The sequence below is a fragment of the Geotrypetes seraphini genome, chromosome 3 (assembly GCF_902459505.1).
Source record: "Geotrypetes seraphini chromosome 3, aGeoSer1.1, whole genome shotgun sequence".
NCBI classification, from domain to species: domain Eukaryota; kingdom Metazoa; phylum Chordata; class Amphibia; order Gymnophiona; family Dermophiidae; genus Geotrypetes; species Geotrypetes seraphini.
Genome location: NC_047086.1, coordinates 50189336 through 50213995, shown reverse-complemented (window position 1 = coordinate 50213995; position 24660 = coordinate 50189336). Strand labels below are relative to the sequence as shown.

The 24660-nt window shown below is 43.5% G+C and overlaps 1 protein-coding gene across 1 annotated transcript in view; it reads left to right on the top strand.

The window, feature by feature from the left end:
• The window catches only part of LOC117357576 (CD109 antigen-like), a 167441-nt gene that overhangs the window by 67120 nt on the left and 75661 nt on the right, over nt 1–24660 (top strand). Inside the window, exons 12-17 of the mRNA XM_033938377.1 lie at nt 1315–1416; nt 1532–1594; nt 6525–6701; nt 11649–11801; nt 12951–12983; nt 21651–21711. Of these exons, the coding sequence (XP_033794268.1) occupies nt 1315–1416; nt 1532–1594; nt 6525–6701; nt 11649–11801; nt 12951–12983; nt 21651–21711 (589 nt within the window). The remainder of the gene's footprint in view (nt 1–1314; nt 1417–1531; nt 1595–6524; nt 6702–11648; nt 11802–12950; nt 12984–21650; nt 21712–24660) is intronic.

Here is a 24660-nt window from a genome sequence, read left to right as displayed (position 1 = left end):
GAATATCGGAAAGATGCAAGTTCTGAAATTAGCTTCTCACTCTACTGTTGATGAGTTTCCTCCTTTTTTCAGTAATGGAGCAGATGCTATTTCAATACTGGAGAAAATCCGGAATTTGGGAGTCATTATAGATTTTTCATTGCTGATGGAGCCGCAAATACAGAATATTATCAGATATGCCTTCCTGTTGGAAATAGGATATTGGGCTTGATGGACTTGTGGTTTGTCCCAGTATAGCAATTGTTATGTTCTTATGTAAGTTACGAATCTTGAAAAAGATAAAAGATTTTTAGTCTCCCGTTAACTTTCAGACAGTGATCCAATCAATAGTGTTCCCCTGTTTTTATTATTGCAATGCTGTACTATTGGGTATCTGATAAAATAAACTGAGAGCATCGCAAATTGCACAAAATTCAGTAGCGCGAGTATTATCAGGGAAGAATAGTTTTGATCATATTGCTCCAGTATTAAAGGAATTGCATTGACATATTTACCAGCCAACAAAGTCTTTAAGATCTGCAAATAAATGCGTATTAGAAATACCTTCATATTTCTATTTGCATGTAGCCAGACCTTCTAAGTGGAACCATCTGTCAATTAATGTGTCAAAAACTGTGTTTTTTTGCACAAGCCTTTGGTAGCATGTGAAGAATTGTAGTAGGACCTTTAAAGAAGCTAAGCTAGGGTTATGCTTGAAAGGTTTAGACAATTTCTTGGAGGAAAAGTCTATAGTCTGCTATTGAGACAGACATGGGGGATCGGTAGCATGGGTTTCTGCCAGGTACTTGTTATTAGAGAATGACAAATTTTTTCCCGTCCCTGCGCTTTTCCTGCAAGCTCTGTCCTCATCATAAGTGTTTGAGGCTTGTGCAGTTAAGGCAGAGCTTACAGGAACGGAGCAGGGACAGGGACAGCAACAAAACTTGCAGGGATGGGGAAATGGAATTCCTGTAAATACTAGGGTAAAGGGGATGGAACTTGATATACTGCTTTATCTGTGTAATTATGCAGTGAATATAGTTTACATATTTTAGACAGGTACTTATTTTGTACCTGGGATAATGAAGTGTTAAGTGAGTCACAAGGAGTTGCAGTGGGAATCAAACTCATAACCTCAGGATACTGAGGCAGCTGCTGTAACCACTAGGCTACTCCACCACTCCATAGGCACATCATGGCTTGATTATTTATATCTTGGTCTTAATTATAAATCACTTGTGGATGAAAAATGTGTGGATGAAAAATGAAGTATATATATATATATACAGTATTTCTCTTTCTTTCTTTTTTACTGTAAATGGTTCTTTTTGATAGGTCAGCTATCAGAACACTACAAAACATTTTGACTCTATGAATTACTTCTGGCCACGGCAAAATGCTTACATATTTCTTCATATCCCAGACCCCATTGTTCTGGTAAGTCCAAAAGTGTTATTTCCATGCAGGCACATTGCTGCTATGTATTTGAAATAGCTAGGCCAGGCCTATATTTGTCTCACTGTGGATTTTCAAGAGTTGATTTCTATTTCAGGTTGGATCTTCATTCGAACTATCCATCGATACAAGTGAGGAAACCAAAGAGATATATTATGTGGTATGTCAAGCTGCTTTACTTATCTCTTATCTGTCTAGTCAGTTATTAGCGCCTCTCCCTATCAGTCAACAGCATACTAACATCTAGTTTTGATGACAAAAAAAATATGGCCGCAACTTTATTAACCAAACAATAAAATACATTAAGAAATATCAAACAATCACTTCAAAAGGTCCAGTCCCCAGTAAGTTTCTACTTCATCATTTCATACCACATCCCAGTTCCCAAATCCTTCACACACTCACAGTTGTAACCCCCAGCTCTCAGGTAATCAGTAACGATCTACCTGAAGTCCAATTCCCTAGCACACAATGTCAAGCCTATTGTTTCTTTTCAGGCCCAAAGTTCCAGCAGGCCCCATCCCAACTCACTGCAATGCTGCCCACAACCTTTAACCCCCATTTCTTCACAACCCACTTAATCATTAATTTCATCACCTGAGGATTAAAGATAATATCGTATCCTTGAGTTTGTCACCGTTCCCCACCAGCTGTGGTCCTCATGCCACCAAAGTAGGCGTCCAAGAAAACCTGAACCTAAGAAAATTATCATGACTGATATGAATAGGGTTAACAGACTTCCAGGGAAAACCTGGATATGTCCTTTTTTTAGAGGACTGTCAAGATGTCTGTAGGGATTTCCAAAACTCAGCAGTTTGTCCAGGATTTGGAAGGCCCCCAAGCTCAAGGCGGCACCTGGAGAGCCTTTGTGCATGTGGGTGATATTGCGCTGACATCGGCGCATGTGCAGAGGTCCTCCAGATGTGGCTCTGAGCTCGGGGAAGGAGACATGAGGTTTGTGTGGGGGCGGGGCTGGGGGGTAGAACAGGGTGGGGCCAGGTGTCATCTCTTTTTAAAGAGGCAATCTGGTAGCCCTAGATATGAGTAAAATGGTATGGTAGCCATGTTAGTCCACATTTAAAGGTAATATATACAGAAGAAATTAAACAGAAAGGAAATAAAGATGATACCTTTTTATTGGACTAAATGCATTTTTGATTAGCTTTCAAAGGCAGCCCTTCTTCTTCAGATCAGAAATGAGCAAATGTTGACAAATATCGGATTATGTAAGTGAAGCATAAAAGCATTCCACAGGGAGAGCTGGATGGGTGATAAGAAGGTGACAAAGCCGTATAATTATGATTTGTATTATGATAGAAAACCCAGATCTTTGTTAAGTTCTGTCTGGTGAATGTCACAATATTTCATAACTTTGATTTCAAAGGTCTTGCATTTCTGGATTGTCTTAAAATTTTGTGTTAGTATTCTCACCATAAAATCAATGATGCAGTGTTCTAGTTTTGTGAAGTGCTGTCCCACAAAGGTGACATCCTGGTTGGCATTGTAATGTTTAATATGATATGCCTGTAGAGTGTTTCTTGTCTTTAGAATTAGCGAGAGACAAGCCAGATGCTAAAGCCAAATGGAGACACTGCATCCAGATCTCTCTTGTGCTTATACCGTATATCCTGAGTGAGTAGCTGTGCTCCGAAGACTGGAGTTGAAACTCTCACTAAAGTAGAGTATTTAGCTGTCTTGCACTATTATATAGAGTATACATTTTGTAATGATGTTAAAAATGATTAATTGTTGCAAGGTGTACATTATTGTAAATTAGATTTTTTGCATTTCCCTCTGTAAAGTGTTTATATAAGAGATATTTCAGTAGAATCATGGCTTACCAGCCTGCTCTTTGGGATAAGAGTTTTAGTAAATTGATTTCCAGTTCTTATTCCTATTTTAACTTTAAGAAAACTTAAAAACTTATCTTTTTAAGAAAATGTTTCAAGTTCAAGTTTATTAAAAACATTTTATACCGCTCAATCAAACTTCTAAGCAGTGTACAAATAAGTACTAACGAGGAACCAAAACTACAGACTTACATAAATAGATCTCATGATGAGTCACAAGACAAGTAATACACAACATATAAATGAATGGGAACAAGAGGAAAAGTAAAGTTAACATAAAAGGTAAGGTACGGTAGGAAGGGGATTTAAAAAAATAATAAAAAAATAAAATTTAGCCCTAATAAGGGCAGTTAGGTGTCAAAAGCGTCTTGTTATAAGAATGTTTTAAACTTATTTTTAAAATGAGGAAGATATATTTCTGAACGGAGATCATTAGGGGTGGCATTCCAAAGAGAAGGGGCAGTTACCGTGAAATTATTAGATCTAATAGTGTTGATGTGCTTTAAAGAAGGAATCGTTAAGAGATTTTGAGACGTAGAGCGAAGGGTTTTAGATGGACAATAAGGTATGATTAAATTATTAATAAATTCAGGTTGGTTACTGGAACGGGTTTTAAATGTCAATAAAAGAATTTTATAATTGATTCTATGCTCAACAGGGAGCCAAAGAGCTTCGTGAAGAAGAGGCGATACATGAACCGAATTGTTATATTGCTGTGTATGCACAGTCTTCTATATTTGCGAACCGTACAGAGCTGCGAGGTTATAGCAGTGTACAAAAGCATTGTTATGTTATGTTAAATAAAGGTCACATTAAAATAATGCTAAAAACAAAAGAAATGATCATTGTTAAATATGAGGTTGGAAAACAATAACTTCTAAAAAAAAAAAAAGGTTTCCAACTAATGCATACTTTTAAAGTACTTTTAAGGCTCTCAATTAAAAAAATACCCCCTCAAAAAACTCTTGACTATATTGTCCCAAAGGTTTTTAACAGATTCTATAACTGCTCACCTAAAAGTGGGTGCCATGTGCACCTACATTAAGAGAATACTATCTCTTGCATGGGGAAGTGTACACATATTCATGTATATGGCAGCCATGTGCTCAACGCTGTTCTATAATATAGACGTACAACTTGCTTAGCTCAAAAATGCAAGGGGGTATTCACAGGGGAGGAACAAGGGTGGATCATAGGCATTTCTAATAGTTTCACAGGCAATTTATAGAATGCTATAATTTACGAGAATAACTGTCTCATTTAAAACCAGAGGACATAATTTGGGGCTGAGGGGGTGGTAGACTCAAGTGCAATGTAAGGAAATTCTTCTTTATGGAGAGGGTGGTGGATGCCTGAATGCACTCCCGAGAAAGGTGGTGGAGAGGAAAATGGTGATGGAGTTCAAAAAAATGTGGAATGAATGCAGAAGATCTAGAATCAGAAAATAATAGTAAATATTGAAGAACTAAGGCCAGTACTAGGCAGAGTTGCACGGTCTGTGTCTGTATATGGCCTTTTGGTGGAGGATGGGCTGGGGAGGACTTCAATGGCTGGGAGGGTGTCGATGGGCTGGAGTGGGCTTTGACGGAGACTTCAGTAGTTGGGACCTAAGAACAGTACCGGGCAGAGCTTTGGATTCTTGCCCAGAAATAGCTAAGAAGAAGAAGAAGAAGAAAAAATGCCAACAAATTTTTAGATTGAATCAGGTTGGGCAGACTAGATGGACCATTCGGGTCTTTATCTGCCGTCATCTACTATGTTACTATGTTTTAAGTATGCTTATGGCTGGCATAGACCCGGAGTAAGTGGACACACCTAAATTTAGGCACATTAAGGCCAACTTATGCTAGTTTTTTATTGAAGCACTTTAGCGCGCAGCTGCCGTTGAGGAACTGGAACTCAGTCCACTACGCCAGCATGTCTAAATTGGGGCGTGCAGTTATAGAATTGTCTCCTAAGAGGAGAGGAATGTCTTTCGCACATTTTCAGCTTGGTGAGTTTTGATACTACGAGTAAAAAGGTTTTATATGGTGTACAATTCTGGAGGCCGCACCTTCAAAAAGATATAAAAAGGATGGAGTCGGCCCAGAAGAAGGCCACTAAAATGGTGTGTGGTCTTCGTAATAAGGCATATGGGGACAGACTTAAAGATCTCAATCTGTATACTTTGGAGGAAAAGTGGGAGAGGGGAGATATGATAGAGCCGTTTAAATATCTACGTAATGTAAATACTCATGAGTCGAGTCTCTTTCATTTGAAAGGAAATTCTGCAATGAGAGGGCATAGGATGAAGTTAAGAGGTGACAGGCTCAGGCTTAATCTAAGTAAATACTTTTTTTACAGAAAGGGCAGTAGATACGTGGAACAGTCTCCTAGTAAAGGTGGTAGAGGCAGAGACTGTGTCTGAATTCAAAAGGGCCTGGGATAGGCACGTGGGGTCTCTCGGAGAGAGAAAGAGATAATGGTTACTGCGGATGGGCAGACCAGTTGGGCCATTTGGCCTTTATCTGCCATCATGTGTCTATGTTTATACATCAGTGCCATCTTGCTTATGGGTCAAGAACTACAGAGGGTCAGATTCTATAAATGGTGCTTTAGTTAGGTGCTGTGAGGCGCCATAATTGAAGCATTCATGCCTACATAAAATCTGCGCCTAACCTGAATTAAATCAGTTAGCTTAAATGGCTTGGTAACTGACCATGTCATTGAAGTTAATTGAATAATTTTAAAAAATTAAAATTAAAAGTTAGCAACACCTAAGTGGAGGCACCTTTTGATACCTAATGATGCTTACCTGAAAAGTAGGCATGGTTGACTTAAGCATTGCTAGGCATCCGAGTTAGACATAAGTAAATTAGGCTCGGTAAAACCTGGTCTAATATACTGGCGCCTACCTCCAGGATGCCTAGTGATCCCGAAGCGCGCCTAGACACTGCTAAAGTGGGATTCTCTAAATGGTGCCTAGTGGTTGACTGACAATTGCACTGAGTGGTACCTACAATGTAGGCGCTGTTTATAGAATCAGGTTCAGAATGTCAGTGCTTATCAATGAATATTCCTTTCCACTAGGACCTGAAATGTAGCATAATGCTGTTGGAAAACTAGATCTCTGCCAGGTTCTTGTGACTTAGATTGGTTCTGCTGAAAGCAGGTTACTGGGCTAGATGGACCATTGGTCTGACCCCAAATGACTATTCTCAAGTAAAATATCAAGTTTTGTATTAATTATTTATTTTTTAGGTTTCAGGAATTGGAACTGTGCTGGCAGCTGGCAAAAAGAACACATCGACTTTCAGTCTTACACCTGCAAGCTCTTGGGCTCCCACTGCAGTCATTACGGTGTACTTCATTCAAAGGAATGGCGAAGTTATAAGGAGCAGTCGGACTGTTTTAGTAAAGGACTTCTTCAGAAACCAGGTTAAGGGAGCTGCTTACATATGTGCATGATAGCTTCGCTGTTGCCATGACATCAGAGGCCTGCCTGTTGAATCAGTGAACTAAAGACAGATTCAGTGAACAGATTCATTCCCTCTCCTCAAATGTACCTAAGACTATTGAAGCAGGCCAAGCTTAACTATTGTTAGTAGAAAAACAGAGAGGAGTTAAACACTATAAAGAGGCAGCAGAAATTGGGGAATACCGAATCAATAGCTGTCAAAACTGCAGCCCACACATCTTTTGAAAAGACAGAAGCGCTCATATGTACTCATACATTTACATTTGGTTGTTTCATGTCAAGGCATGATTTGTAACTAGGCACGGCAGCCATGTTGATTGGGTGGGCCAAGTGGTCTATATCCATTAACAACTAAGGGCTCCTTTTACCAAACCAGAGTCATGATTCCTCCGCGGCAAATGCACTGAAGTCCATTTAATTCCTATGGGCTTCGGTGCATTTGCCACAAGAGAATCGCTACCGTGGCTTTGTAAAAGGGGCCCTAATGTGTATTACCATAGCTTTAAACTGAATACTGAACACATCTAGCAGCACTGTAGAAATGATAAGAAGTAGTAGTAGTACTGCAGAATTCATTTTTGAAGGTGGAGTTTAATTTGTTGTCATAAATACTAGTTTTTCTACTCACCAAATTCCACCATGATAGCAGACTTTTTTTTTTTTTAAAATATAAATCTAGGGGTATCCTAGCTGAACAAAACAATAGGAACATAGGGATTTTGCTCTTTAAAAAAAAAAAAAATAAAATAAAAAAAAAAATATATATATATATATATATACTAGCTGATGACCCGGCGTTGCACGGGTATTTAATTATAGCAATAACACTGTAAATGAATTCAAATAAAGATACTTTATAGTGGTGAATGAAATTATTGTTTTACAGCTTAATAAAAAGTACAATATTCAAATTATAATGTGAAATATTTGACAAAATGAATACAATACAACTAATGCAAAACGTGATTATAAACAACATTTTTAGTTTCACCTCCAGGAGCAAGAACATATAAATTGTTGGGTGAACCCACCCTTGAGCAAGCAACATAGAGTTGTGGGCCGAGAGACCCCCAGAACATATCACCCCAGGTAGTGAGGGATCTGCTTACCAAGTTTCGTTCAAATCGGTGAAGTCGTTTTTGAATTACTGTGAGAATGGCAGCTTTTTACATTTTTTCCATTGACATGAATGGGTGAAATCTGATTTTCTGTTTGTAGCTCCGCCCACGTGTGCAGGAGGGCCGTGAGACCCCCAGAACATATCACCCCAGGTAGTGAGGGATCTGCATACCAAGTTTCGTTCAAATCGGGCAAGCCGTTTGTGAATTACTGTGAGAATGGCAGCTTTTTACATTTTTTCCATTGACATGAATGGGTGAAATCTGATTTTCTGTTTGTAGCTCCGCCCACATGTGCAGGTGGGCCGCGAGACCCCCAGAACATATCATCCCAGGTAGTGAGGGATCTGCATACCAAGTTTCGTTCAAATCGGTCAAGCCGTTTGTGAATTACTGTGAGAATGGCAGCTTTTTACATTTTTTTCCATTGACATGAATGGGTGAAATCCAATTTTCTGTTTGTAGCTCCGCCCACGTGTGCAGGGGGGTCGCGAGACCCCAAGAACATATCACCCCAGGTAGTGAAGGATCTGCATACCAAGTTTCGTTCAAATTGGTCAAGACGTTTGTGAATTACTGTGAGAATGGCAGCTTTTTACATTTTTTCCATTGACATGAATGGGTGAAATGTGATTTTCTGTTTGTAGCTCCGCCCACGTGTGCAGGAGGGCCGCGAGACCCCCAGAACATATCACCCCAGGTAGTGAGAGATCTGTATACCAAGTTTCGTTCAAATCGGTCAAGCCGTTTGTGAATTACTGTGAGAATGGCAGCTTTTTACATTTTTTCCATTGACATGAATGGGTGAAATCTGATTTTCTGTTTGTAGCTCCGCCCACGTGTGCAGGTGGGCCGCGAGACCCCCAGAACATATCACCCCAGGTAGTGAGGGATCTGCATACCAAGTTTCGTCCAAATTGGTCACAGTGAGAATGGCAGCTTTTTACATTTTTTCCATTGACATGAATTGGTGAAATCTGATGTTCTGTTTGTAGCTCCGCCCATGTGTGCAGGTGGGCCGCGAGACCCCCAGAACATATCACCCCAAGTAGTTGGAATTACTGTGAGAATGGCAGTTTTTTACATTTTTTCCATTGACATGAATGGGTGAAATCTGATTTTCTGTTTGTAGCTCCGCCCATGTGTGCAGGTGGGCCGCGAGACCCCCAGAACATATCACCCCAGGTAGTGAGGGATCAGCATACCAAGTTTAGTTCAAATCGGTCCCACAGCTTTTTACATTTTTCCCATTGACTTGAATGGGTGAAATCTGAAGTTATGTTTGTAGCTCCGCCCACGTGTGCAGTTGGGCCGCGAGACCCCCAGAACATATCATCCCAGGTAGTGAGGGATCCGCATACCAAATTTAGTTCAAATCGGTCCCACAGCTTTTTACATTTTTCCCATTGACTTGAATGGGTGAAATCTGAAGTTATGTTTGTAGCTCCGCCCACGTGTGCAGTTGGGCCGCGAGACCCCCAGAACATATCATCCCAGGTAGTGAGGGATCCGCATACCAAGTTTAGTTCAAATCGGTCCCACAGCTTTTTACATTTTTCCCATTGACTTGAATGGGTGAAATCTGAAGTTATGTTTGTAGCTCCGCCCACGTGTGCAGTTGGGCCGCGAGACCCCCAGAACATATCATCCCGGGTAGTGAGGGATCCGCCTACCAAGTTTCGTTCAAATTGGGCAAGCCGGTTTTGCGGAGGCAGTTTTTACATTTTTTCCATTGACATGAATGGGTGAAATCTGATTTTCTGTTTGTAGCTCCGCCCAGGTGTGCAGGTTGGCCACGATACCCCCAGAACATATCACCCCAGGTAGTGAGGGATCTGCATACCAAGTTTCGTTCAAATCGGGCAAGCCGTTTTTGCGTTGGCAGCTGTTTTACATTTTTTCCATTGACATGAATGGGTGAAATCTGATTTTATGTTTGTAGCTCCGCCCACATGTGCAGGTGGGCCGTGAGACCCCCAGAACATATCACCCCAGGTAGTGAGGGATCCGCATACCAAGTTTCGTTCAAATCGGGCAAGCCGGTTTTGCGGAGGCAGTTTTTACATTTTTTCCATTGACATGAATGGGTGAAATCTGATTTTCTATTTGTAGCTCCGCCCAGGTGTGCAGGTTGGCCGCGATACCCCCAGAACATATCACCCCAGGTAGTGAGGGATCTGCATACCAAGTTTCGTTCAAATCGGGCAAGCCGTTTTTGCGTTGGCAGCTGTTTTACATTTTTTCCATTGACATGAATGGGTGAAATCTGATTTCATGTTTGTAGCTCCGCCCACATGTGCAGGTGGGCCGTGAGACCCCCAGAACATATCACCCCGGGTAGTGAGGGATCTGCATACCAAGTTTCGTTCAAATCGGTCAAGCCGTTTTTGCGTGATCGCAGCACATACATACATACATCCGATTTTATATATACAGATATATATATATAAGTGTACAAGTTCCTCAAACCCTAATACCACCAGATCCTCCCACAAATTAAAACTATCCTTCCCCTCGCTAAAAGGCATTTCCCACACAGGAAAGCTAGGGACCTCCCTCCACTTCAAAATCACTGAGCTCTGGAACAACCTTACCTCCCCTCTTCGGAATTTGAGCTCCCTCCAAGTTTTCCGCAAACATCTGAAAACCTGGCTTTTCTCAAAAAAATGTAAGTTTCCCTCCAACTTAGGAATCAAGGAAACTCTTATATGTTGGCATCCCAAGTCCTCTAAATTTTCTTCACACTTCTACCTCTAACCCTCTGTTGTAGTTCCTTCCTATTTCTCCTACTGTAAACCGCGTCGAGTTCTACGAACGTGGAGATGATGCGGTATACAAACCTAAGGATTAGATTAGATTAGATAATGAAGAAAATCTGCAAAAAATATTATGTGGTCATGAAAATAGCAATGATAAAGTGAAAAAGACATGAATATGTAGGGTTATTTCATGCCTAGTCTCCGGTGGTGCGTCATCCATACCTTTTAACAAAAAAAATATGACCTGAAGCAAGAATTAAGAGAAGTCAAAAGGAGATTGAAATAGAAAAGTTTTCAGTTGTGAACGGAATTTTCGGTATGAATTAATCGCTCAAAGTGTACGTGGTAGAGAGTTCCATAGAGAAAGAGCAACATAGAAGAATGCTGAATTGCGTGTCGACTCCCATTTTGTTTGTGACGGTGCTTTGCACAGAGTGCCTTTTGCAGAAAACTAGTTTAACGCAGATCTTCCTGGTGCCTAACATTGGGTGTCATTTATAGAATTCCCCCCCCTAAATGTTCAACCAAAGTGCCAGTGGTACTTTTTATACACAAGCTTTCAAAGGAAGTTAAGGTAATCTTTCCAGAAAAAGCAGAAACTCAGAAGATATCGGATCCAATATTCCTCAGGAGTTAGCTGGGATGACTCCCACAGTTGGCATTAAGCCAAGGTATTCAATATTGGGCTATTTCTGGTGACTGGTATTGAATATCCAGTCTATTTTCGGCCACTAGAAAGTTAGCAGCTAAGGCAATATTAAGCGCTGACAAAGATAGATCAGCTATTTAAGTGGCCTGATTGAATATTAGCACTGTGCCAGCTTAGTGCTATTTAACTGGCCAGAAGCCATTCCTGACCAGTTAAATAGTGCTGAATATCGGGCAAATTATATTCTTTGTTCAGCAACAGACTAACTTTCTGTAGCCGGCTAATTGTGCCATAGATTATTAATGAATTTAAAGGTTTCGACAATCCTATGTCACTTGGTTGCTTTGTCATCTGTCCATTTTTAATTCATTCATCTTTTAGGTTCATGTATCTTGGAGTAAAAATACAGCAAAGCCAGCTGAAAATGTTACGTTGAGTGCTAAAGTTGGAGAATCCAATTCATTGGTTGGATTCCTGGTTGTTGACAAAAAAGAAAAACTGTTGGGATATCGGAACGACATAACAGTATTTTCAGTAAGTATCTTGAGCTTCACATAGCAATCATAAGAACATAAGAATTGCCATACTGGGACAGACTGAAGGTCCATCAAGCCCAGTATCCTGTTTCCAAAAATAGTCAACCCAGGTTCCAAGATAGCTAGATCCCAAGTAGTAAAACAAATTTTATGCTGTTTATCCTAGGAATAAGCAGTGGATTTCCCCAAACCATCTCAATAATGGCCTATGGACCTCTTTTAGGAAATTATCCAAACCTTTTTTAACCCTGGAAACAAATTACAGAGTTTAATTACACATTATGTGAAGAAATATTTCCTCGGGTTTGTTTTAAATCTACTACTTAGTAGCTTCATTGCATGCCCCCTAGTCCTAGTATTTTTGCTCCCTCTGCAAAGGGCACCCAATTCTATCACTGTCAACCCTAGCCCTGATGCTGGTTTCTACAACACCCCTCTCTGACTCCCCTGACACAAATTCACCCTCTCTGACATCACTTGACCTATCCTGACCCCCAATGTCACCCCTCCCAGATATCACCCAAACTCTCTCCCTAGAAAAGTCACCCCTTCTCGGAGGCCCCCCACATATAGGTAGAAGACTCATAGCCACTGGGTTTCCAAAATGGCCACCAAGACCTTTAATAGTAATGTTATGGTCAGGCTTTCATATATGGGTAAAATGACCCCTGATTCCCATTTTGGAGACCTATCAGCCACAAAGTGGGAGTGAGTTGGCATTACTTCTGCCACAATAGACACCAGGGAGCCCCAGTAAACATGAGGACTGATCTGGAGAAGATGATTAGACGGTAGGAGACTTACAGCACCAGGTCAAACTTTTGGGTCCTTGGACCCATTGAGAGAAGACGTGGGGGGAGGGGGAGAAGAACATGGGGAAATTCCATGTGGCAGGTCTGGATGAAAGAGGGATTTGCATTTATGTACATACTTTATAAAATACAAATGAACCCAGAAAATGTGTATATACCAAAGAGCAGGCGTAAAGGCAAGCATAGGAATTCCAAGTCATAATTTCTAAAACGGTTTTGTAAAAAGGGGGGAGGGGGTTAATTCAGGACTAGGTATTACAGTATTAAGAACTTTCATCCTACAAAATAATGAAAAGTATCTTTCTTTCTTTTTTTTTTTTTTTAATTTTTTATAGATACAGAATGAATTCATAAGAAATTATAACCAGGTAAGATGTTTTATACAACTGATAAAATGTTTATTTTAATTGATTAAGGCCCCCTTTTATCAATCCACATTAGGGTTTTTAATTGCTGGCCACCTCAGTAAAACCTCCTACGCTCAAAGGAATTCTATGCGCATCGGAGCTTTTACTGCAGCGGCCTGTGATTAAAAAAAAAAGCCCTAACGTAGCTTCATAAAAGGGGGGCCTAAGCTGGTCAATGTTGTTTTCAGACACTGGCTAGGGTCGTTAAATAAAAGATGGATTCAGCATACGTGGTACAAACACCAACACCAGGCAGTGGCATAGTAAGGGGGGAGGGGGGCAGTCTGCCCTGGGCACCATGTTGTTGGGGGCACCGGCACCCTTCTCCTCTCCACCCCCTACCTCTTCCCACACCTCCCCTCACCACACACATGCCCCCTTCCCTTCCCCTTTCCCTCGAGTTCTTCACCGCCACAAGCAACAACATCAGCGTGCTCCCCGTGACCACATCATCTCTCCCGCTGCCATCATTTCCGGGTGCTGCGCACAGGAAGTGGTGTTAGAGGGAGAGCCGATGGGGTCACAAGGAGCACGTTGACATTCTTGTTGCTCATGGCAGTGAACAACTAGGGGGTAGGGAAGAGGGGGCGAGCACGGCAGGGGGGATTGGGGGAGGAACGGGGGAGGGGGGAGATGAGGTCGGGGCACCACCGCCCTGGGTGCCTTTCACCCTTGCTACACCACTGACACCAGGGCACAAATATTAAAGAAAAATATTAAGCATACACTTCAACACAAACAGCCTACTCCAATGAATACAGGGGAAGGACAGGTGGAGTAGTTAGTGCTGCTGATATATATATATTGGATAGCACAATTTCCTGCACTAGTAAATCTTAATAATGGCTTATGGACTTTTAGGAAATCATCCAAATCTTTTTAAAACCCTGCTAAGCTAACTGCTTTCATCAAATTTTCAGTCAATGAATTCCAGAGTTTAATTATACTTTACGTTTAATTTTCTTTGGTTTGTTTTAAATCTACTACTTAGTAGCTTCATTGCATGCCCCATAGTCCTGGTATTTTTGGAAAGAGTAAGCTGGTGATTCACATCTACCTATTCTACTCCACTCAGTATTTTATAGACCTCTATCATAGCTCCCCTGAGCCGTCTCTTCTCCAGGCCGAAGAGCTCTAGCTGCCTTAGCCTTTCGTCACAGGGAAGTCATCCCATCCCTTTTATCATTTTCGTCGCCCTTCTCTGTACCTTTTCTAATTCTGCTATACCTTTTTATGAGATATGGCAACCAGAATTCCACACAGCATTCGAGGTGCGGCCATACCATAGAGTGATACAAAGGCACGATAACATTTTCAACTTTGTTTTCCATTCCATTCTTAATAATTCTTAACATTCTATTTGGTTTCTTAGAAATGTAGTAGACTGGTGAAGCAAGATTTCCCTTGACTAAATCCATGTTGGCTCTGACTCATTACTCCATGCGTATGTACATGCTCTGTCATTTTTTTCTTTATGATAGTCTCTACCATTTTTCCCAACACTGATTTCAGACTCACCAGTCTATTTCCTACGTAGATCACCTCTGAAACCCTGTTTAAAAATCGGTATTACATTGACGGTGGCAAGTCAAATGCGCGCAAGACAAATGTGCACAGACAATACCACGCAACACAACACAATTGCACGCCAGCACAATTATGCGCAATACAAATGCGCGACAAACAATCACGCTCACGATAACTGAGCATGACATGATCATACGCAACACAATCACGCGCAGGATAAATGAGCGCGAGACAATCGCGTGCAAGAAAATACGAGAGACAATCAAGTGGAATATAAATGTTCTCTATGCCACAGAAATCTACGCATGACGTACGCACGTTGTACATATGTTGCATGACCCAATGACGCGCAATATAAACGTTCTATACGCCTCAGAAATCTACGTATGACCTACGCGCATCGTACGTCCTAAGAAATCTAAGAAAAGGGACGAAATGTAAGCACGTGATTATGAACCTACATTGGCTACCTTCCAGTCTTCTGGTTCCATGCTTTATTTAGAAATCACTAACAATAGCTCTGCAAGTCCATTTTTCAGGTAGAACTGTCCACGATCCACTCAGGACTGTTCCAAGCCAGAAATGCACCCCATGTGACACCCTCCCCCTCCCCTAGAGCTCCTATCCCACCCAGTGCACCTCAGTCAAGCAGGGAAGCCAACGGACAAGACATAATTGTGGAACCCCTGCTTCCCTTGTGCTGCTGCACTGCCCGCACATAGCTCGATACAGCTCCGTCTCCACCACAGAACTATCCAAATAGTGCCTCTGAATATCCTGCTCTGCGTTATTATCTAGAACAGTGTCCCGCAAAGCTTTTCGGCACCAGGGCGCACTAAACCCAATCCTGTGACCAGAAGGCATCTGGAAGTGCTCCGACATTGATGCGATGATGTCACGCGCATGCATGATGCCATCAAGTCGACATCCACGCTTGTGCGGAGGCCTTCTGGCCGCGACCCTGAACCCGTCCCTTCGCTGATGGGGGAGAGGAGGAGAGGCCCCAGCGCCGGCTGACAGCCCACAGGATGTGTCTCGTGCCACGAGAGGCACGTCCTGTGAGCAGTTAGCCGTGCCAATCCTGCTTGACGGCGTCTCGCGGCACACCTGGAGTCTGCCTGCGATACCCTGATCTAGAAAATGCATTTGAACATTGACCCATTTATTTGTGTAGTTCAGTGCACTGTCTGTAGATGAAACAAAGACATCATAAATAATGAGCTCTTAGGAGCTCCTTTACTACTGTATTGCTCCAAAAAACAGCAGCGAGGCTGATCTTACGCAAGAACAAATATGAGGGGATATGCCCACTCCTGAAAGAATAGCACTGGCTACCAATCAAGAGCAGGGCCCAGTTCAAAACTGCATGCAAGGTCTATAAGGCCATATACGGAGAAAACTCAGTAGGACTAACTTCCGCCATCCAGGTCATGCAATCCTTCGATTATGTGAGGATGATCCAGCTGGAAACTACCACTTTCCTCCCCTCGCTTGGTCCGGAGGAAAGCTTTTTTGAGACTACCTTTGAGCTCCAGGGCCCCAAGATCTGGAACAGTTTCCCGAGCAGCCTATGCCAGCTTCCTACTTATTTCCATTTCAGGAAGGTGCTAAAAATACATCTATTCTCCATACTGCACTGACCTATCCTGATGCATTTATTTGTAAGACATCTACGCCTCTGCATCATTTCTAATATTCTGCAAGCAGCTATCTGGGACTCTGTTCTCCGTGGACTATTTTTTTTGCTTCCACATCATATGTGAATTTTAGAAAACAATTAAAATCTTACTTGTATGATAGATTTTTATAATTGACAATTCTTTGTATAATTCACTGCCAGATGTCCAGTTTTTCTTAATTGACTTAACTGCAAGGATCCATATGGTTTTGCAGTATACAAATGTTCTTCTTATGTTATGTAAGCCTGTATCATTTCTAATATCCTGTAAGCCACAATGATTCCTAGCTGATACTTGCGGGATAGAAGAATCAATATAGTATGGGACTAAAGTGCAAAAAACAAAAGGAATTGACCTCAAAATATCCACAAAGAAGAAAATCCAGAGAAAACCAAAAAAACTCTGTGGAGTGACGATGTTCCTAAATGGACTTTATTTGAAAGTATCAAAGTTCCAAAGGTACACTAAAATCATCCACATAAAATAATTCCATCCACATAAAAGTAAATCATCCACATAAGAGCCTTAAAGGACCTAAGCATTAAAGGATATCAGGGGGATGTTAGGAAATGTCAGGGAGGTCCAGGATGACAGGGGGATGTTAGGGATTTCAGTGGGAGGATGTAGGGCTCTGCAGCTCAGCTGACCTGGCAGGGAGAATCCCCATCAGCTGAGCCACCAGGAATCCCCTAAACCGGCTTAGCTGATGGGAATTCCTTTTCCGCGATCAGCTGATGGGAAGCCTATGGTTTTTTGTTAGTGGGTTTTTTTTTGCTCTCTGGGTGGTGGGTGGAGGTCGTGACCACTGGGGGAGTAAGGGAGGTCATGTGTTAAATCCTCCAGTGGTCTTCTTGTCAGTTTGAGCACCTTTGTGGAACTTAGACAAATCCTAAAGCCGTTTTGATGTTGCTATGAATAAGAAAATAAGAATAGCCTTACTGGGTCAGACCAATGGTCCAACTAGCCCAGCATCACGTCTTCACGGAGGCCACTCCAGGTCACAAGTACCTGGCAAAAACCCAAATAATAGCAGCATTCCAAAGCTCAGATTGTGATGTCATAATGCCTCATTCCACCAATGCCTAAGAGTCAACCTCATCAGTGATGTCACAGTGGCTTAATTGTCCTATGTTTGGCTCACATAAGAATAGCCTTACTGGGTCAGACCAATGGTCCAACTAGCCCAGTATCCCGTCTTCACGGAGGCCACTCCAGGTCACAAGTACCTGGCAAAAATCCAAATAATAGCAGCATTCCAAAGCTCAGATTGTGATGTCATAATGCCTCATTCCACCAATGCCCAAGAGCAAACCTCATAAGTGATGTCACAATGGCTTAAATGTCCTATGCTTGGCTCACATAAGAATAGCCTTACTGGGTCAGACCAATGGTCCAACTAGCCCAGTATCCTGTCTTCACGGAGGCCACTCCAGGTCACAAGTACCTGGCAAAAACCCAAATAATAGCAGCATTCCAAAGCTCAGATTGTGATGTCATAATGCCTCATTCCACCAATGCCCAAGAGCAAACCGCATCAGTGATGTCACAGTGGCTTAATTGTCCTATGCTTGGCTCACATAAGAATAGCCTTACTGGGTCAGACCAATGGTCCAACTAGCCCAGTATCCCGTCTTCACGGAGGTCACTCCAGGTCACAAGTACCTGGCAAAAACCCAAATAATAGCAGCATTCCAAAGCTCAGATTGTGATGTCATAATGCCTCATTCCACCAATGTCCAAGAGCCAACCTCATCAGTGATGTCACAGTGGCTTAATTGTCCTATGCTTGGCTCACATAAGAATAGCCTTACTGGGTCAGACCAATGGTCCATCTAGGCAGTGGCGTACCTAGGGTATGTGGCACCCGGGGCCCATCATTTTTTGACACCCCACCCCCCCATGTAAAAAAATATTTTTTGTATTGACCATGAAACGGAATAAATGGTCAGAATAGAAACAGGCAGTGAAAATTTTCTTATATTCCAAACATAACATCATGACATCAGAAGTGCATATGGAGTAGTTGCAGGTGATGCTTGGGACAGTTCTGATTGTGTTTGTTCTGTTTTATGTGTTTCTTGAATAGAAGGGTTTTTATTTCTTTTTGAAGGTTTTGCAGTCTGTGGTCGATGTCAATTGGTTGTAGAGTTGGGGGTCGAGTGTTGCAGCTCGAATGGCTAGGAGGTTGTCGAACAGTTTTTTTCTTTTGACGTTTTTGGATGGAGGGTGTGTGAATGGTGCGTGAGTTCTCCTATGTCTGTTTGAAGTGGATTGAATTATTTAGCTGAAGAAATTAGTTACCCCCTCATCCCACACACATTAATTCTCTTCCATTTTTGTTCCCATTATAAAAAACACTGATAAGTTCCCAGAAAAAAAATACATTAAAATAAGAAGTGAAAACAATGGCCCCTACAGATGAGAACATAACATAAGAATAGCCTAACTGGGTCAGACCAATGGTCCATCATGCCCAGTAGCCCATTCTCATGTTAGCCAATCCAGGACACTAATACCTGGTCAAAACCCAAAGAGTAACAACATTCCATGCTACCAATCCAGGGCAAGCAGACACTTCCCCCATGTCTTAATAACAGATTGTGGACTTTTCCTCCAGGAATTTGTCCAAATCTTTCTTAAAACCAGCTACACTATCTGCTTTTACCATAACTTCTGGCCACTTAATTTTTAAGTTTAGATCTTTCCTTTCAAACAGAGACCTTGCTAGATGTCAAATACAGCACAAGGTAACTTCACATGGACTTAGCTGTGCAGGAAATGTGAATCTCCTCATACACCCACCATATAGTGCAAAAATGTGCAAAGGTCTGTTTTTTTCTTTCGATCACTACATAGCCTAATGCCACACAAGCAGCGCTGTTACAAACATATTCTGTAGGTCAATGCTAAGGATAACAAAGTTTCCTTCCTTGGACCAGAAGGAGATAAACCACTGGAAGAGATCCCAAAACAACACCCAAAGACCCACTCAGTGTGTGAACCAGTTGAGTGGAGTGGACTAACTGGGGGGTGGAAATGGGCCCGGAGTTTGCTCAGCAGAATTTCCCAGACCACCTCTTCCTCTCAACACATTGACACGCTGCCACCACCACCACTAGGAACACCTCACTGGGTAGGCCAGCTATGCTATAAACTTTATAAAACACATTATTATATTTTCTTATAAAGCACATATTTTAACTGAACTCTCTGACATCCTCAGCCTTTCCATTCACAAAAATAGAAGGAAGAAAAGTTCCCATTTCCTGCTGTCTCATGTCCCCGGCCTATACAATATTTTTTTTCTGCAGACCCTTCAAAAGTCTGACCAAATCCTCGTTTCACTTGCATTATAAAGTACTGAGGATGCCATCTCTCCCCAATCCCAGGTCCTAAAGTCTAAGACAGTAGCGCAAACTAATGCTGCCAGATTCAGGAAAAAAAATTTCGATTCGATTCAGCCTATTGAATTGGTTTTTCAATTCGATTTTCCTGCCCAGTTGGGTGATTTTATTCAAAACTCCTGGTGGGTTTTATAGCTTTTTCACCCCCTTTGGCTTCTCCTAACCACACTGGCGTTGTGGTGTAAATAAAATAAACAAAAAGGACTTTTCCTCTCTCTGTTAAATCCTAGCTCACGTTTGCAGTCCAACACCAGCTCTGTCAGGATACACATTTCAAATCTGACATATTATAATCACAAAACAGAAAATAAAATTAATTTTTCTACCTTTTGTTGTCTGGTTATATTTCAAATCTTGTTGGTCCAAGGCTCTGGTTTTCTTCTGATAACTTGCTTGCCAGGGTCTCCTTCTTTCTTCTTTCAGCGTGCTAACCATCCATCTGCCAACTCTGTCCTCCCTTTCCATTTCCCTTCCCTCCCCAGGAAGTCTGGTATCTTTCCTTTTTTTCATCTCCCTCCACAGATCCACCTTTTCTTAACTACCCTTTCAACTGGCATCTCTCCCTCCTTCCCTACCACCCCAGAGTCCACCATCTCTCCCTTTCTTTTCCCAATTACCCTCCTATCCAGTATCTCTATCCCTCCTCCACACCATCCCTTGTGTCCAATTTCTCTCCCTTTCTGTTCCTTCCCTCCCTAAATCCCATGGTCCATCATCTCTCTCCCTCTCCTCTATTTTCAGACCCATTATTTCTTCCTCCCCCCCCAAAGTTTGTCATATGCACGTCTCTTTGAACACCCCCTTCCCTCTGTGTACTTCTAAACCAGGGTCCCCCCCAAAGGCCTGTCCCCCCCTTAAAGATCTGCCTGTCCCCCCTTGAAGGCCAGCACCCCCCTTGAAGGCCTGTCCCACCCCCTTGTAGGTCTGTCCCCCCCTTGAAGGCCTGTCCCCCCTTGTAGGCCTGTCCCCCCCCTTGAAGGCCTGCCTGCCTGTCCCCCCTTGAAGGCCTGTCCCCCCCCTTGAAGGTCTGCACCCCCCCGAAGGCCTGCACCCCCCTGAAGGCCTGTCCCCCCCTTGAAGGCCTGTCCCACCCCCTTGTAGGCCTGTCCCCCCCTTGTAGGCCTGTCCCCCCCTTGTAGGCCAGCCTGCCTGTCCCCCCCTTGAAGGCCTGTCCCCCCCTTGAAGGCCTGCACCCCCTTGAAGGTCTGCACCCCCCCCCGAAGGCCTGCACCCCCCCGAAGGCCTGTCCCCCCTTGAAGGCCTGCCTGCCTGTCACCCCCCTCCCCCTTGAACGCCTGCCTGCCTGCCCGCCCGCCCCACCCCGAAGGACCGCTTGCCCCCCTTGCCTTCCCGCACCACCTATGAAGCAGCACTACCTATGCTCCCGGCCTTGCCGTTCAGTTCCCCACCACCACCCCCGAAGGACCGCTCGCCCCACTGACCTTCCTGCACCACCTATGAAGCAGCTGCAGCAGGATCGAGATGTCAGCGATCCCAACGCTGCTTAGGCGCTGCTTCCTGCGCTGCGGTCCCGCCCCTCCTCTGACATCAGAGGAGGCGCGGGACCGCGGCGCAGGAAGCAGCGCCCAAGCAGCTCAGGGATCGCTGACGTCGCAATCCTGCTGCGGGCTGCTTCACAGGTGGTGCAGGAAAGTCAGTGGGGCGAGCAGTCCTTCGGGGGTGGGGGGGGGACTGAACGGCAAGGCCGGGAGCACCCCCTCAGGGCTGGCACTCGGGGCGGACCGCCCCTCCCGCCCCCCCTTGGTACGCCACTGCCTCTAGGCCACTCCAGGCCACAAGTACCTGGCAAAAACCCAAATAGTAGCAGCATTCCATGCCATATGGGGTTCTTTATATCCACCTATTGTTACAGACCTGAACCGTAAGGGTGTTTGCTTTTCTTTTTCCTGAAGCTGATATTGAGCTGAAACTAAGAATGGCTCATAAATCATGTAATTAAGTGCTTTATTCCTATGAAAATCACTAATGTGTTCTAAATCACCATTTTTCATGTGTAGGAAAACAGGATGATTATGATGACTGACTCTCCTTTCTTTAATCAAGAAGAGGTGCTATACTGTAAGTTGCTTAAATAAATGTTGGCTGGAAATGTGCATTAAAAGTACAATTGCATGAACAATGTTACATTTATATCTAGTCTGCAGCTTAAAAAGTTTGAGCCAGGTTTACGGATTGAACATTAAGCAAAATGTAAAACAGGAATGTGCAAAGAAACCCCAAAACCTCTCAAAAACTAAAAAACCCAATCAGTTGATGTACAGAAAAAACCCCCCACATTCATCAAAATAAACTGGAACCGTGAGAAGCTTTTTTTTGTGGAACCAGCTTATTTAGGGCTCTTTTTATCAAGCAGCAGAGCTTTTTTTTACCATGGGCCAGCGAGGTAAATGCTCCAATGCTCATAGGAATTGAATGAGGGTTGGAGCATTTACCTCAGCAGCCCACAGTATAAAGCTCTATTGCTGCTCGATAAAAGGAGCCCTTAGACAATATGGGGATCGTAATCAACACTTTAAAACATCTAAAAACCATCCTAAGTTGGCGTTTGGACGTCCTAATAGCAGGGATGTCCAAGTGCCGATAAGCTAAGCTGCTGTGTGTCCAGAGAGCAAAGGGGCGTGTTAGGAGGTGTGTTATGGGCGGGAATCGTGAGGGCTTCAACCTGGACGTACCCTAGCCATAGTCAAATCTTTCCTAGAGGGAGCTTAAACGCCGGCAGCTAGACCTGTTTGAATTGCGTCTAAGTTCCACAAAGGTGCTCAAACTGACAAGAAGACCACTGGAGGATTTAACGCATGACCTCCCTTACTCCCCCAGTGGTCACGACCTCCTCCCACCACCCAAAGAGCAAAAAAACCCAAAACCCAACAAAAAAACCATAGGCTTCCCATCAGCTGATCGCGGAAAAGGAATTCCCATCAGCTAAGCCGATTTTGGGGATTCCTGGTGGCTCAGCTGATGGGGATTCTCCCTGCCAGGTCAGCTGAGCTGCAGAACCCTACACCCTCCCACTGAAATCCCTAACATCCCCCTGTCATCCTGGACCTCCCTGACATTTCCTAACATCCCCCTGAAATCCCCCAACATCCTCCTGTCATCTCGGATCTCCCCGACATCCCATGACATCCCCTAACATCTCTACCCCCTCCCCCACATCCCAAGATCCCCTGTACCTTTGAATTAGAAAACGGCAGGAGGGAAGTTCACTCCCTCCTGCCTACAGGGCCATGTGCTGCAAATGATGGGGCTTCCTTCTCCCAATGCCCTAATTGGCTCATAACCGCCATTTCCTTTCCTTAGGAGCTGATGCTTGGGCAAATGAACCATATAGCTTTGTCCGTCTCAGCTGTGCAACTGTCATAAGCATCTCAACGGGGCTCTGCTTTGCCACTTAAGCCCACCTTGGTTTCTACCATGGGTTGGCGAGGTAAATGCTGTGACACTTGTAGGAATTCTAGGAGTGCTGGAGCATTTACCTCGCTAGCCCGCGGTAGAAACCTCTACCGCAGCTTTGTAAAAGACGGCATTAATTCCAAATGGAGCTGCAGATGTCCCAGTTTTTTAGGCTTATAAGCTTTATAAAAAGAAGGCTCATTGGCTGTGGCTGACTGATCAGGTTAATGCAGTGGTTTTCAATCTTTCTCTGTTGTGACACACCTGACCTGTTCATGTATGTGACACACTGAACACTAACATTTACTAAAAAAAACAAAAAAAAAAAAAAACCCTCCAAAATATTTCATTGTTAAAAATGATGCAAAGGGAATATAAATGATTCTGAAACAGAATTTACTTTTGTTTAGACCAAGTTTATGGATCCTGCGGCACCATAAACTCAGGACCGTGGCCGGAGGGCATCTGGAATTGCACGGACATCGATGTGATGATGTCACGCGCCTGTGTGATATCATCATGTCGGCATCCGTGCATTCGCAGGGGCCCTCCAGACTGGGATCTAGCCTGCTATCACTATGCCAGTGTGTGTGTGTGTGTGTGGGGGGGGGGGGGGTGCTGGAGGAAGAGAGGGCAGAGAGTTGGAGAGGCGCTGGCGTCGGCCGACTGTCTACAGGACGTGCCTCATGCCATAAGCCATAAGCAGTCAGCCAGCGCCGGTGCCTCTCCTCCGCCCCTCTCTTCCTCCAGCGCCCCCCCCCCCCCCCCCACTGGCATAGTGGTCCAGATTCTGCGCGATAGCAACATACCTCCTGTTGATGCTGGGTTTGTAAGCGGGACTCGTTTGTGCATGGCGCAATGTGTAGTCCTTGATGCCTGGGGGTGGGGGAATTCATCAAGGGGCGCTAACTGATTTAACACATGCTAACCGATATGCCAAGACACGTATTAAATTCCTATGGGCATCTGAGCATATAGCGTGCACTAAATTGATTAAATTGCACTAAATTGATGAATTCCACCCTCCCCCCCCCCACCCGTGAGTGTTTTTTTGGCAACTTTTGTAAGAGAACACCGGAGGCAGGCGGGAAGCAGCAGAAAACCTGGTTGTGGTTCCAAGGTCTTTGTCTTCCATTTACCGCGTACATTTGGTGCTCCACTGTATATAACAAAGTGGATTAAGACAGCACCCGCTTTATTTTATTCAAAGCTGTACAAAAAAAAACACCTGACTTGTGGATGTTTTATTTTACTCGTTTTGTCTGATCCATAAATCTGAGCCTATGGGCTCCTTTTACGAAGGTGCGCTAGCGGTTTTATCGTACGCGTGCGCTAGCCAAAAATCTACCGCCTGCTCAAAAGGAGGCAGTAGCGGCTAGCGCACGTGGCAATTTAGCGTGCGCTATTCTGCGTGTTAAGCCCCCTAGCTCATCTTCATAAAAGGAGCCCTATGTGTTGCGAAATACTTATTCGTAATAGAGCTTTTTGGAATAGCTTGTTCTCTGCAGTATTAAGAACAAAAGAACTGCCATATTGGGTAGGTCAGATCAAAGGTTCATCAAGCCTAATACCATTAGTGGCCAAGCCAGGTCCACACGGCAGGTCTACCTTAAT